The following is an 11,363-nucleotide window of genomic DNA, read 5'->3' on the forward strand; positions in this document are numbered from 1 at the left end:
CTGCCTGTAGCACAGGCCGACTAGTATATGGGGCATATATATAGGCCCCCAGCCCCCATACCACTTTTGTATCATACTCCGGGATCTTCTTGTGTATATAGAGCAGAGTTACACGCCTATATCTCTCTCTCTTGTGCTGTTTTTTTTTGCATGCGTTTTGCTCGTGTTCCCAGATCTGGTCATCATCTCCACTGCGTATTCTGACAGCCTCTCATTCCGGATGGCAATGGAGAAAAGTACACCTCGAGAGTGCTATATGTGCCAGATTTAGGATTTGCAAATTGGGCACTAAGGTTGAATTTATGGAGAACCTCGTGATCATTCGGGACCCTCTTGTTAGACATCATCTCCTTGTTGCTGGCTTCCTGTTTGGTGTCCTATTTTAGCCTCTAGGACTGACCATGTTAGCTAGAGGGGCTGGTCACCCCTCACATATGTTTTCCCATATTATTCCCTATTTTATGGAGTCTTGGGCTTTTTTCCCTAGTCGGATGCCTTCATATGGGCATATATATAGCTGGCTTGCCTCCCTCATTCTTCACTGCTTGCTTAGCATTGTTTGTTGTAGTCCCTCACATACGAGGTTTTCTCCCCTCTTGCTCGAGACATGTATTCCTTTGGATGATGATATTGAGAGCAAGTTCTCGCCTGTGTTTCCTCTCCATCTCTCTCTCTCTCTCTCTCTCTCTCTCTCTCTCTCTCTCTCTCTCCTGTGTTTCCACTTTCCCTTCTTCCGCTGCACATTCTATCGCGCTGGTGATGATCAGTGTTGGATGCTCCCTCCTCTCCCTCCTCAGGTGGTCAGATCTGAATTTTTCTGCAGATGGACAGATCTGCGTTTTTTCTTTTCAGGTTTGCTCCTAGTCGCCTGCCTCTTCCAGGCGCTTCTCCATTGCAGCCCGAGGTCATCCTTTACAGGTTTGACCCCTAAGATCCCTTCTTCACCTGTCCACTGCACTGTTTTCAGGGCAGCAGCACCTAGACTGCTGTGTTTTTCTACAGGTAGTTGTCTACAGTAGTTTTGCAACAGCAAGTTTTCAGTACTCAGCAGCATCTACCCCCCCTAAGTGCTGGCCGCCTATTCTGTGCAGGACAGCAGCAGCCTACATATTGCGTTTTTTCTCCTACAAGTTTTCTGATGCTGATTTGCTGATCTGAGGCTTGGGTGTACCCATTTCTTCTGCGTTTCCAGAGTTTGCCCTTTCTACTGCCCCGAATACCTCTGCGTTTTCAGATTTGCCGCCATGGTTGCTGCGTTTTTCTGAACTGATCTTGCTGGTAGCTCTAACTTCACCTGGGCTTCATCTGTTGGACCCGAAGGTACCTAGGTTCTCTTCAGCGTTTTTCCTCATAGGAGGTGTGGACACTGGTTGGCCTGAATTTTCAGGCTGCGTTTTCTTCTCTAGTGGACTCCAATCACTTGGAGGGGGGGTTTCTTGTTTGGATTGTGGCTTTGGAGGCAGTTTGGTACTTGAGGAGGATACTGAATTTCTGATTTCAGTCAGCGTTTTGCTGATTTTGGAGCATCTATACCTGTGTTTTGTTCCTGGCCTACACAATTTCCCGGTTTCTTCATGTTCCTTGCCTTTTGTTGGCGGTGAAGTGCTATTCTTTGCTAGACAGCAGTGTTTTTCGTTGCGTTTTGCTTCCCACAGGAGTTTTCTACACTCAGAGGGGGCCTATCTCCAGCTACTTCACTTGAGGATCAGTTTCGGGAGCTGTTTTGATTCTATGGAGACTTTCTTCTATGACAGGAGTTTATAGATTTTGGAGGAGAGTACTTGAGGCAATTTGGTACTTGAGAAGGATACTGAATTTTTTATTTCAGTCAATATTTTGCTGATTTTGGAGCATCTATACCTGTGTTTTGTTCTTGGCCTACACAGTTTCCAGGTTTCTTCGTGTTCCTCGCCTTCTGTTGGCGGTGGAGTGCTGTTCTTTGCTGGACAGCAATGTTTTGGCTGCGTTTTGCTTCCCACATGAGTTTTCTACACTCAAAGAGGGCCTATCTCCAGCTACTTCACTTGAGGATCAATTTCGAGAGCTGTTTTGTTTCTGCGGAGGGTGACAGGAGTTTACAAATTTTGGAGGAGAGTAGTGATCTTTTCAGAGATCTTGAGCAGAGTTTATTTTGTCTGAGCCTATGTTCTTTGCAGTGTTTGCAGAACAAGGAAGGTGTTTTGCCTGTGAGGTCTGGAACCATTATTTGGAGTGTAATGTGCGGAAGCTATAGGAGTCTTCTTTCAGCCCTAAACACTCTTGGAAACCATTTGATGCAAAACGCAGATATAGAGAGAGAGATATGTTGGAAATTCAATATATTGCTATAGTACAAAAAGGTACTCTTACACATAGCCCTAGGCTGCCTTGAAGAAAAGGTGATAACACCCAAAATTCTGTCCCCTATGGGACATCCTGGTGACCCAAACCCCTAGAGGGTTGAATGAATCCAACAATGAGCCTCCTAGCCTATTTATAGGCTTATTTATTCCTTGGAGAACTGGTCGACCAGCAGTCCTGGCATTAAATCCATAAAACGCAGATCCCCTCTTGGTTGGTCAGCCGCCTTGTCTTCTTGATGCGCTTCAGTCCCTTGCTCTCTGGAATCAGCCGACAGCTCCTAGAACCAGCCGACAGCTCCTCTTTCATGACCTCCATGCCTTGCTCCAAGTCCACACCAGTTTCTGTACCTGAGGCTCCTAAATTCTGGTCCTATTGATCTTTTACTGGCTGCCCCCTTCTGGATTAGCCCTGAGAAGGTACATGGCATTGATCATGCACATGACAGTGAGGGACTGTAGCAAACAATGCTAAGCAAGCAGTGAAGAATGAGGGAGGCAAGCCATATATATGCCCATATGAAGGCAGCCAACTAGGGAAAAAGGTCCTCCACGACTAGGGAAAAAAGCCCAAGACTCCATAAAATGTGGAATAATATGGGAAAACATGTGAGGGGTGACCAGCCCCTCTAGCTAACATGGTCAGCCCTAGAGGCTAAAATAGGATACCAAACAGGAAGCCAACAACAAGGAGATGATGTCTAACACCCCCTCTCAGCACCGGATGCTGAGTGAACTCCAAGAAGCCAAAGGCACCGTCCTCGATCATAGATGAAAGATTGCAGAAACAAGTACCAGGAAAGCTCCACAGGCAATCTCCTCAGCAACTTAGCTACAAAAGCAACAGAACAAGCTGCCAAGTACACACCACTCCTCTGGAGGAAAACAACCAATTATTTGGAGCAGCATATCGCAGCCTAATTGGTTGTTTTCCTCCAGAGGAGTGGTGTACCTAGCAGCTTGTTCTGTTGCTTTTGTAGCTAAGTTGCTGAGGAGATTGCCTGTGGAGCTTTCCTGGTACCTGTTTCTGCAATCTTTCATCTATGATCGAGGACGGCGCCTTTGGCTTCTTGGAGTTCACTCAGCATCCGGTGCTGAGAGGGGGTGTTAGACATCATCTCCTTGTTGCTGGCTTCCTGTTTGGTATCCTATTTTAGCCTCTAGGGCTGACCATGTTAGCTAGAGGGGCTGGTCACCCCTCACATGTTTTCCCATATTATTCCACATTTTATGGAGTCTTGGGCTTTTTTCCCTGGTCGTGGAGGACCTTTTTCCCTAGTCGGCTACCTTCATATGGGCATATATATGGCTTGCCTCCCTCATTCTTCACTGCTTGCTTAGCATTGTTTGCTACAGTCCCTCACTGTCATGTGCATGATCAATGCCATGTACCTTCTCAGGGCTAATCCAGAAGGGGGCAGCCAGTAAAAGATCAATAGGACCAGAATTTAGGAGCCTCAGGTACAGAAACTGGTGTGGACTTGGAGCAAGGCATGGAGGTCATGAAAGAGGAGCTGTCGGCTGGTTCTAGGAGCTGTCGGCTGATTCCAGAGAGCAAGGGACTGAAGCGCATCAAGAAGACAAGGCGGCTGACCAACCAAGAGGGGATCTGCGTTTTATGGATTTAATGCCAGGACTGCTTGTCGGCCAGTTCTCCAAGGAATAAGTAAGCCTATAAATAGGCTAGGAGGCTCATTGTTGGATTCATTCAACCCTCTAGGGGTTTGGGTCACTAGGATGTCCCATAGGGGACAGAATTTTGGGTGTTATCACCTTTTCTTCAAGGCAGCCTAGGGCTATGTGTAAGAGTACCTTTTTGTACTATAGCAATATACTGAATTTTCAACATCTCTCTCTCTCTCTCTACTCTCTCTCTATATCTGCGGGAATGACTCCAGTTTGTTGATGTGATCCCGCATGGAAGTAGAATCAATAGGTGAAAGCTTCAACATTTGAAGCTCTAGGGAAACTCTCTTCATGGGTGTCTTCCAATCGTAGATGTCAGGGAGTCTCTTTTTCCAGGCAACATGTGCATAGGTATCCCATTTGATGTGAGCGATGACTGAGAGTTGAGAGTTCGAAAGGATGGATGACCAAGCACGGGCATTAAGCCGATCCCATACAGCAGCTTCGTACGTAAGGGCATCCCTCGTATCCTCATCCTCTACGGTGTCGAGGTTAGGCCAGAGGACCGGTCAAGTGATGAACTCCAAAAGATCGGAAATCTCCAAGATTGCTTCCACCATGACTTTCCAGATATCGTAGTTTGTGCCATCCAACTTGGCATCCGAAGGAAAAGTCGGAAGAGTGGGTATTTGAACCGCCCGAGGTTGGATGAGTGCCATGATGTACCTCCTTTTTGAAAAACGCACCCACCACAACCACCCAACAGCTGCTCTCTACACTTGTAGGGAGGGTGGGCAAAGCAATTGGTTGTTGCAAAACTAGCAAGAAGTCGGGCCTCCTCACTTGAAACCATATATATATATACCTAAATGAATCCAGGAACATGTCCAAATTCACCTTTTAGGAACGTGCATGTTATCCAGCAAGTGCCTCTTCATGTATGCCCACAATGGGTAATTAGTCCCATCCAATTCGTCCTTAGTTGTAAGCATGCCGAATACGTCCATTTTAACCTGCAAAAGACTCTGACCCACTCCAAACTGCACTTCACCAATACACTACAAAGGCAATGTCCACTGAATGCAACCTGTATGGCTACGAGGCGGCCCATTGGTGGTTGTAAACCTGCAAATGTAATGAAAATACGCATATAGGGATAGAGATTCCTGGTCAAATGTCAAAAATTGAGTTTTTGGTGGCTGATTTTTCGAAAAGCCCAAATTGTACGCATCAATGGCAATTCAATTGTTCAATTTTTTCCAAAATTCACAAAAGCCCCAAATTGATTTTTGTTGCCGTAAAGTCCAATTTGTGCAGTTTCTCTAAAATTTTGAAAAGCCCCAATTTGTTGTTAGATGCAGAATGTGGACGGCAACTTGGAGACTACAAGAGCTACATGAGCAACGGGAAGCGTTGTTGTGCAAAGTAGTTGGCCGTGCCAAGCGACGCTAGCGGCAATTGCTGTTGTAGCAAGCGGGTGGCGCGAGTGGATGCTAGCCGCTCTGGTCAAGCTACGTCCGCTAAGCCAATGGGCTAGGCGAAGTGGCTGGCAGTGGCCGGAGCAATAAAGCGTGCTGCAACAGTTGCAAAAGAGCAACCCGACAATAATGAAGACAGCACAGCTGGGCTGCTATACAAAATGGGCGCCGAAAAACCTGCTTTGTACAAAAGGACGAACGTCGCCCTACTTTGATACCAAAATTTGGGATTAGTGTTAGGGTTTGCAGCAATGCACACACACACACAATGATGCAGTCATGAGGAATAGAGGCACAATAATCGATCATCATTGAGTGTACCACAATGCTAGTACAAAAATGATGAGTGAGAGTGCCCTAAAGTACAAAAGTCACTTCTTCACACTCTCCCAAAAGTGAGATAGAGTGTGTTCCATTGCATGGGAAAAAACCTTCTAGACTGCCCATGACATAGATGTGTCTATAGCTACAAGTGATGACGTTGTCACACATGATTGGCAATAAGCCATCAATACCACATGATATTATACATACAGAGTTTGAGATGGCCTCATTGGTTACCGATGCTCTCTTTCAAACCATCACTTACATTCAGCATGTATACACTCTTGACAAAGACCACCTCCCATGCCTAGCACTAAAGCCTTCTATGTAGTTACATCAAGAGAGGGAGAGGAAACCGATCAAACCGGCTGAATTAGCCCTCCTCCTCATTGACAAGACCAACCACCACCATTACCTACACGTGCATGGCATTCGGAGGTAGTTCAATGGTTTCATGCACATGGCATAGAGATTGAACAATCTCACCACATTTTAGCACACCCTAGATTCCCCCTACCTCGACCTAGGAGATCAACCGGATCATCTGGTTAGTTCTACTCGAACTACACATGCATCGGACGTGCATGTCCCCATCAAAGATCGGTAAGAAATGTAACTTCCACAAATATCACTTCTTGAGACTCTTAAGAAGAATTCTTTGACATCCCAAGATACATTCAGATCCACGTGTCACATGCTATAAGCATCGCAATTGGTGAGCTCAGGGTATCCTCCTGGTGCCTCAAGGTGGGGGTAGACTGGCCGAGCTGAGGATCTCTCACGAGAGGAGAGGACATGCACAATATGTACCACAAGAGCAATGGAGGATGAAGCACATTGTACGTTTAGCTACGCGGCCTTTTATGAGATACAAGGGAGATTCCGTTGCCTTTTCTGGGTGTGATTTGGCCCACTTGCATAGGTGATAAGAGTTAGAGATGCTTGGGCATGTACTTATCGAGATCAGACAACAAACTGAGGCAACATGTTGGGGGACAAGCCCAGCCTCGATAGGACGCCTCTCCGAGAGCATCACAAATTTTTTCACCGTATAGGCATCCACATCCGAGCCCATAATGCTCCAATATCAGAGCACACCACCCATGCCAGCACATTGGCTCCGCACCCTAGAGGAGTTCTCAACGAGTGGGCCTAATCTATCATAACCCTCTATACAACAGAGGCAAATCTAGGAGATTCTCTGCCATATTATATGCTCCCATCACAGAGCCCTAACATTCCCTCCACCATCAGATTATTTCTAGCCAAGGCTGGTATCGTCATTATCTCATTACCGCATATCTCACAAAAGGACCATCTATCATGTGCATACACTAGTGTTAGATGTTTTCTTTTTACTTTTTCGTATATCCATGGTACCACAGTCTCATGGACCCATGAGGTCTTTTCGTAGAAGTTAATAATCCTCTCTCTCTCTCTCTCTCTCTCTCTCTCTCTCTCTCTCTCTCTCTCTCAACATGTGTGTGTGTGTGAGAGAGAGAGAGAGAGAGAGGTCTCCACATCAGTGACAATCTGCGAACTTGTAAAGAGCATACACGGCAGAAACTAACAAAAATATGGTTTGAGCTCAAAAGTACGCTGATCGCTAAAATCAGCCTTCACTTACTGAAAGCAGAAGAACGCTTTGCAGCAGGACTTTCAACAGAGAAAAACAGAATAAACTAAGATGCTCTAATCAGTCGACACAAGAAACATGCTGAAGACATCAAATAGTTAAGAGAAAAACGGTCCAAGACAGCATTGACCGTGCCGTGAAAAGATCTTCGCAAAAAGGCACTCGAAGACATCCGAGATCTTGAACATGGAACAAAAGAAGGGGTCTACGTACAGCTTTTTCCCGTTCTCCAGGGGCGATGGAGATACCCCGACGTTGGAGGGCGCGTGAGGAAGGCGGGGTTGGAGCGAAAACTCCTACACGACCACATAGCATCCGCAAACGTTGCGCCATCTCTCTCTCTCTCTCTCTCTCTCTCTCTCTCTCTGCTCTTCTCGGTACTGATTTTCGCCCTCAAATGGCAACGTCTCCATGCCCCCTGAAAGTCCACGTGTAAAAGGCTCAAAACGTATTTTTAGATTTTAATTTTGCTTTATAAGGTGGTATTTCAAGTCTCAATTTTGGTAATATATCTCGATTAATTAATAGCAAGGAAGAATTTACACGGCTAACACCGACCCTCCACGTGGCATAAAGTTTTGAGACTTTATGCCATGCAATCCCTTTATCATCGCCGCCCCGCAGGTTGCAGAGCTGTCACCTCCTTCAATCCCTCTCATGCTCTCTGTCAGACTCCACCCCTCTTACGCTCTCTGTTAGCCGCAGGTTGTAGGGCAGGTGCTGCATGGAGCCGCCGCCTCCTTCAATGTGGGGCATTTCAAATCGATAATGGAGGTGTGTGTTCCATGTTTCTGTGTGCGGCTGGTAAGCTTCTCCCCTCGCTCTCTTTCTCTCTCACAGTTTATTTTCTCTTCTCTAATAATATGTTTGTTGTGCAAGTGTGTTTGGACGTCACCTCTCCTCGGTCTACTATAGCGCGTCCCCTCCTCGCACTGTATTGCAAGCGCACCTCTCCTCCTTTTGGTCGAGGTAAGCTCACCTCCCCTCTTTGCACTATATTGCATGCAGCCTTGGTCTGCCCGGCTCCCCTCCTTGCACTGTATTGCATGCATGCATGTAGCTGACTGGTCTGCATGCACTATATTGCATGCAGCCTTGGTCTGCCCGGCTCCCCTCCTTGCACTGTATTGCATGCATGTAGCTGACTGGTCTGCGTCCACCTCCCCTCAACGGTGTCCTGCAGCACAGCTGACTAGTCATGGTCGTCGCCTGTCGTCCCCGTCACCTCCCTCCCCTCCTCGATGGGTCATGCAAGGTCTTATAAGTGGCCTTTAGCCGCGTTGGTCTGCGCGCGCCTCCCCTCCTTGCATGCAGCTACGTCGTGGGTTATATAAACATGTTGATTGACCTCCCATCCCCATCACCTCCCTCCCCTCCTCGACGGGTCATGCAAGGTCTTGGAAGGGGCCACATCAGTCTACGCCCGTTTCCCCTCCTTGCATGCAGCCGCGTCGTGGGTTATATTAACATGTTGATTTGCCATCACCTCCCTCCCCTCCTTAATGGGTCATGCAAGGTCTTGCAATAGGGTTGTAGCCGCGTTGGTCTGCGCTTACCTCCCCTCCTTGCATGCAGCCGCATAGTGGGTTATATTGAAGTTGAAAGTTTTTTTTTTTAAGTGAAGAGTTAGTGCGTGCGTGTGTGTGTGTGTGTGTGTGTGTTGCTTGAGAGTTTTTGAAATTACGTGCGTGCGTGCATGCGTGCGTGCGTGTGCGTGTGTGTGTGTGGTTGTGTGTATTTTATGGGTGTGTGTGTGGGTTTTTAAATATGTTGAAAGTTTTTTAAAAAGTTTTATTAATTTTAATAGCAAGTGTGTGGGGGGGGGGGGTTGTGTGTGAATGATTTAGTTATGAATAGTGTGGGTGTGTGTATGTGTGTGTTGTTTGAGGGTTTTTGAAATAGCATGTGTGTGTGTGTGTGTGTGTGTGTGTGTGTGTGTGTGTGAGAGAGAGAGAGAGAGAGAGAGAGAGAGAGAGAGAGAGAGTGGTTGTGTGTATTTTGTGGTTGTGTGTATTTTGTGGGTGTGTGTGTGGGTTTTTAAATATATTGAAAGTTTTTTTTGTTTATTAATTTTAATAGCAAGTGTGTGTGTGTGTGTGTGTGAATGATTTAGTTGTGAATAGTTAGTGAATAGTGTGTGTGTGTGTGTGTGTGTGTGTTAGAGAGAGAGAGAGAGAGAGAGAGAGAGTGAGTGAGTGAGTGAGTGGGTGTGGTTGTGTGTATTTTGTGGGTGTGTGTGTGTGTGTGAGAGAGAGAGAGAGAGAGTGTGTGTGTGGTGGTGTGTATTTTGTGGGTGTGGGTGTGGGTTTTTAAAAGTTTTATTAATTTTAATAGCGAGTGTGTGTGTGTGTGTGGGGGAATGATTTAGTTGTGAATAGTTAGTGTGTGTGTGTGTGTGTGTGTGGGTTCGTGTGTTAATGATTTAGTTGTGAATAGTTAGTGAATAATTAGTGTGTGTTGTTTGAGAGTTTTTGAAATAGTGTGCGCACGTGCATGTGCGTGTGTGTGTGTGTGTGTGTGTGTGTGAGAGAGAGAGAGAGAGAGAGAGAGGTGTGCGTGGGGGGGTGAGATTTTTTTGAAATGTTTAGTTTTTTTTTTAATGTTTTATTAATACACACACTTTGAAATTGTGTGTATGTGTGTATGTGTGTGTGTGTGTGTGTGTGTGTGTGTGAGAGAGAGAGAGAGAGAGAGAGAGAGAGAGAGAGTGTGTGGGGGGGGTGGGTGTGAGATTTTTTTTGAAATGTTGAGTTTTTTTTTAATGTTTTATTAATACACACATACTTTGAAATAGCGCACGCGCACGTGTGTGTGTGTGTGTGTGTGTGTGTGTGTGTGTGAGAGAGAGAGAGAGAGAGTGCAACCGTTTAATATTATTTTTCTTTTGTTTAAGTGTGTGTGTGTCTGTGTATGTGTGTGTTGGTTGAGAGATTCGAAACAGCATGTGTGTGTGGTTGTGTGTGTGGGGTTTTTTTAATATGTTGAAAGTTTTTTTAAATGTTGAGTTTTTTTTAGATAAACACACACCCGCCCCCACACACACACACATTCACTTTGTGCGTGTGTGTGTGTGTGTGTGTGTGTATGTGTGTTGGTTGAGAGATCATCTACAACGGGATCTAATGTACACATCAGAATGTGGCTATTGCAAGCTACATGCTTAGAGACATTTTAAAAGGTTGTACTATGTGTGTGTGTGTTTGAGAGAGAGAGAAAATTAAAGGTTAGAGACATTTTAACAGGTTGTACTATGCTTTATATTTTCCACGCAAGTAACAATTAATAGTTTTATATTGACCCTAAGGACTAAAGGAGTGTAGATGCACTTGATTTATTTTTTAAATGTTGAAAGTTTTCATGTTTTTTTTTCAATTTAGGTAGCGCGTGTGTGTGGGTGTGTGTGTTGGATTCTTAAAAATGTTGAGTTTTTTTTTAAATGTTTTATTGATACACACACACTCACCCACCCACCCACACACATTCACTTTATGAGTGTGTAATGTACACATCAGAATGTGGCTATTGCAAGCTACATTCTTAGAGACATTTTAAAAGGTTGTACTATGTGTGTGTGTGTTTGAGAGAGAGAGAGAGAGAGAGAGAGAGAGAGAGAGAGAGAGAGAGAGAGAGAGAGAATTAAAGGTTAGAGACATTTTTACAGGTTATACTATGCTTTATATTTTCCATGTAAGCAACAATTAATATTTTTGTATTGACCCTAAGGACTAAAGGACTGTAGATGCACTTGAGATTTTTTTTTAAATGTTGAAAGTTTTCATGTTTTTTTTTTAAATTTGGATAGCGCGTGTGTGTGGGTGTGCGTGTTGGATTCTTAAAAATGTTAAAAGTTTTTTAAAATGTGTGTGTATGTGTTTGTGTGTGTGTGTGTATGTGTGTGTGTGTGTTTGTGTGTGCGCGCGCGCGTGAAGGGTGTGTGTGTGTGCGAGAGAGAGAGAGAGA

At 45.3% G+C, this 11,363-nt stretch overlaps 1 protein-coding gene across 2 annotated transcripts in view; it reads right to left on the reverse strand.

Annotated features, from left to right (window-relative positions):
• Window positions 1-7,828, reverse strand: part of LOC147627193 (succinate dehydrogenase subunit 7B, mitochondrial-like) — a 75,053-nt gene extending 67,225 nt beyond the window's left edge. The window contains exon 1 of one of the 2 annotated variants that reach the window (XM_086815817.1): window positions 7,617-7,828. In XM_086815817.1, coding sequence (XP_086671943.1) covers window positions 7,617-7,736 — 120 coding nt within the window. In that variant the 5' untranslated portion in view covers window positions 7,737-7,828. The remainder of the gene's footprint in view (window positions 1-7,616) is intronic. The other variant, XM_086815816.1, reaches the window with a different exon arrangement.
• Window positions 7,829-11,363: the final 3,535 nt, after the last annotated feature.

Source organism: Cibotium barometz, chromosome 21 (assembly GCF_041138505.1).
Source record: "Cibotium barometz isolate CiBa-2024 chromosome 21, ASM4113850v1, whole genome shotgun sequence".
In the NCBI taxonomy this organism is placed as follows: domain Eukaryota; kingdom Viridiplantae; phylum Streptophyta; class Polypodiopsida; order Cyatheales; family Cibotiaceae; genus Cibotium; species Cibotium barometz.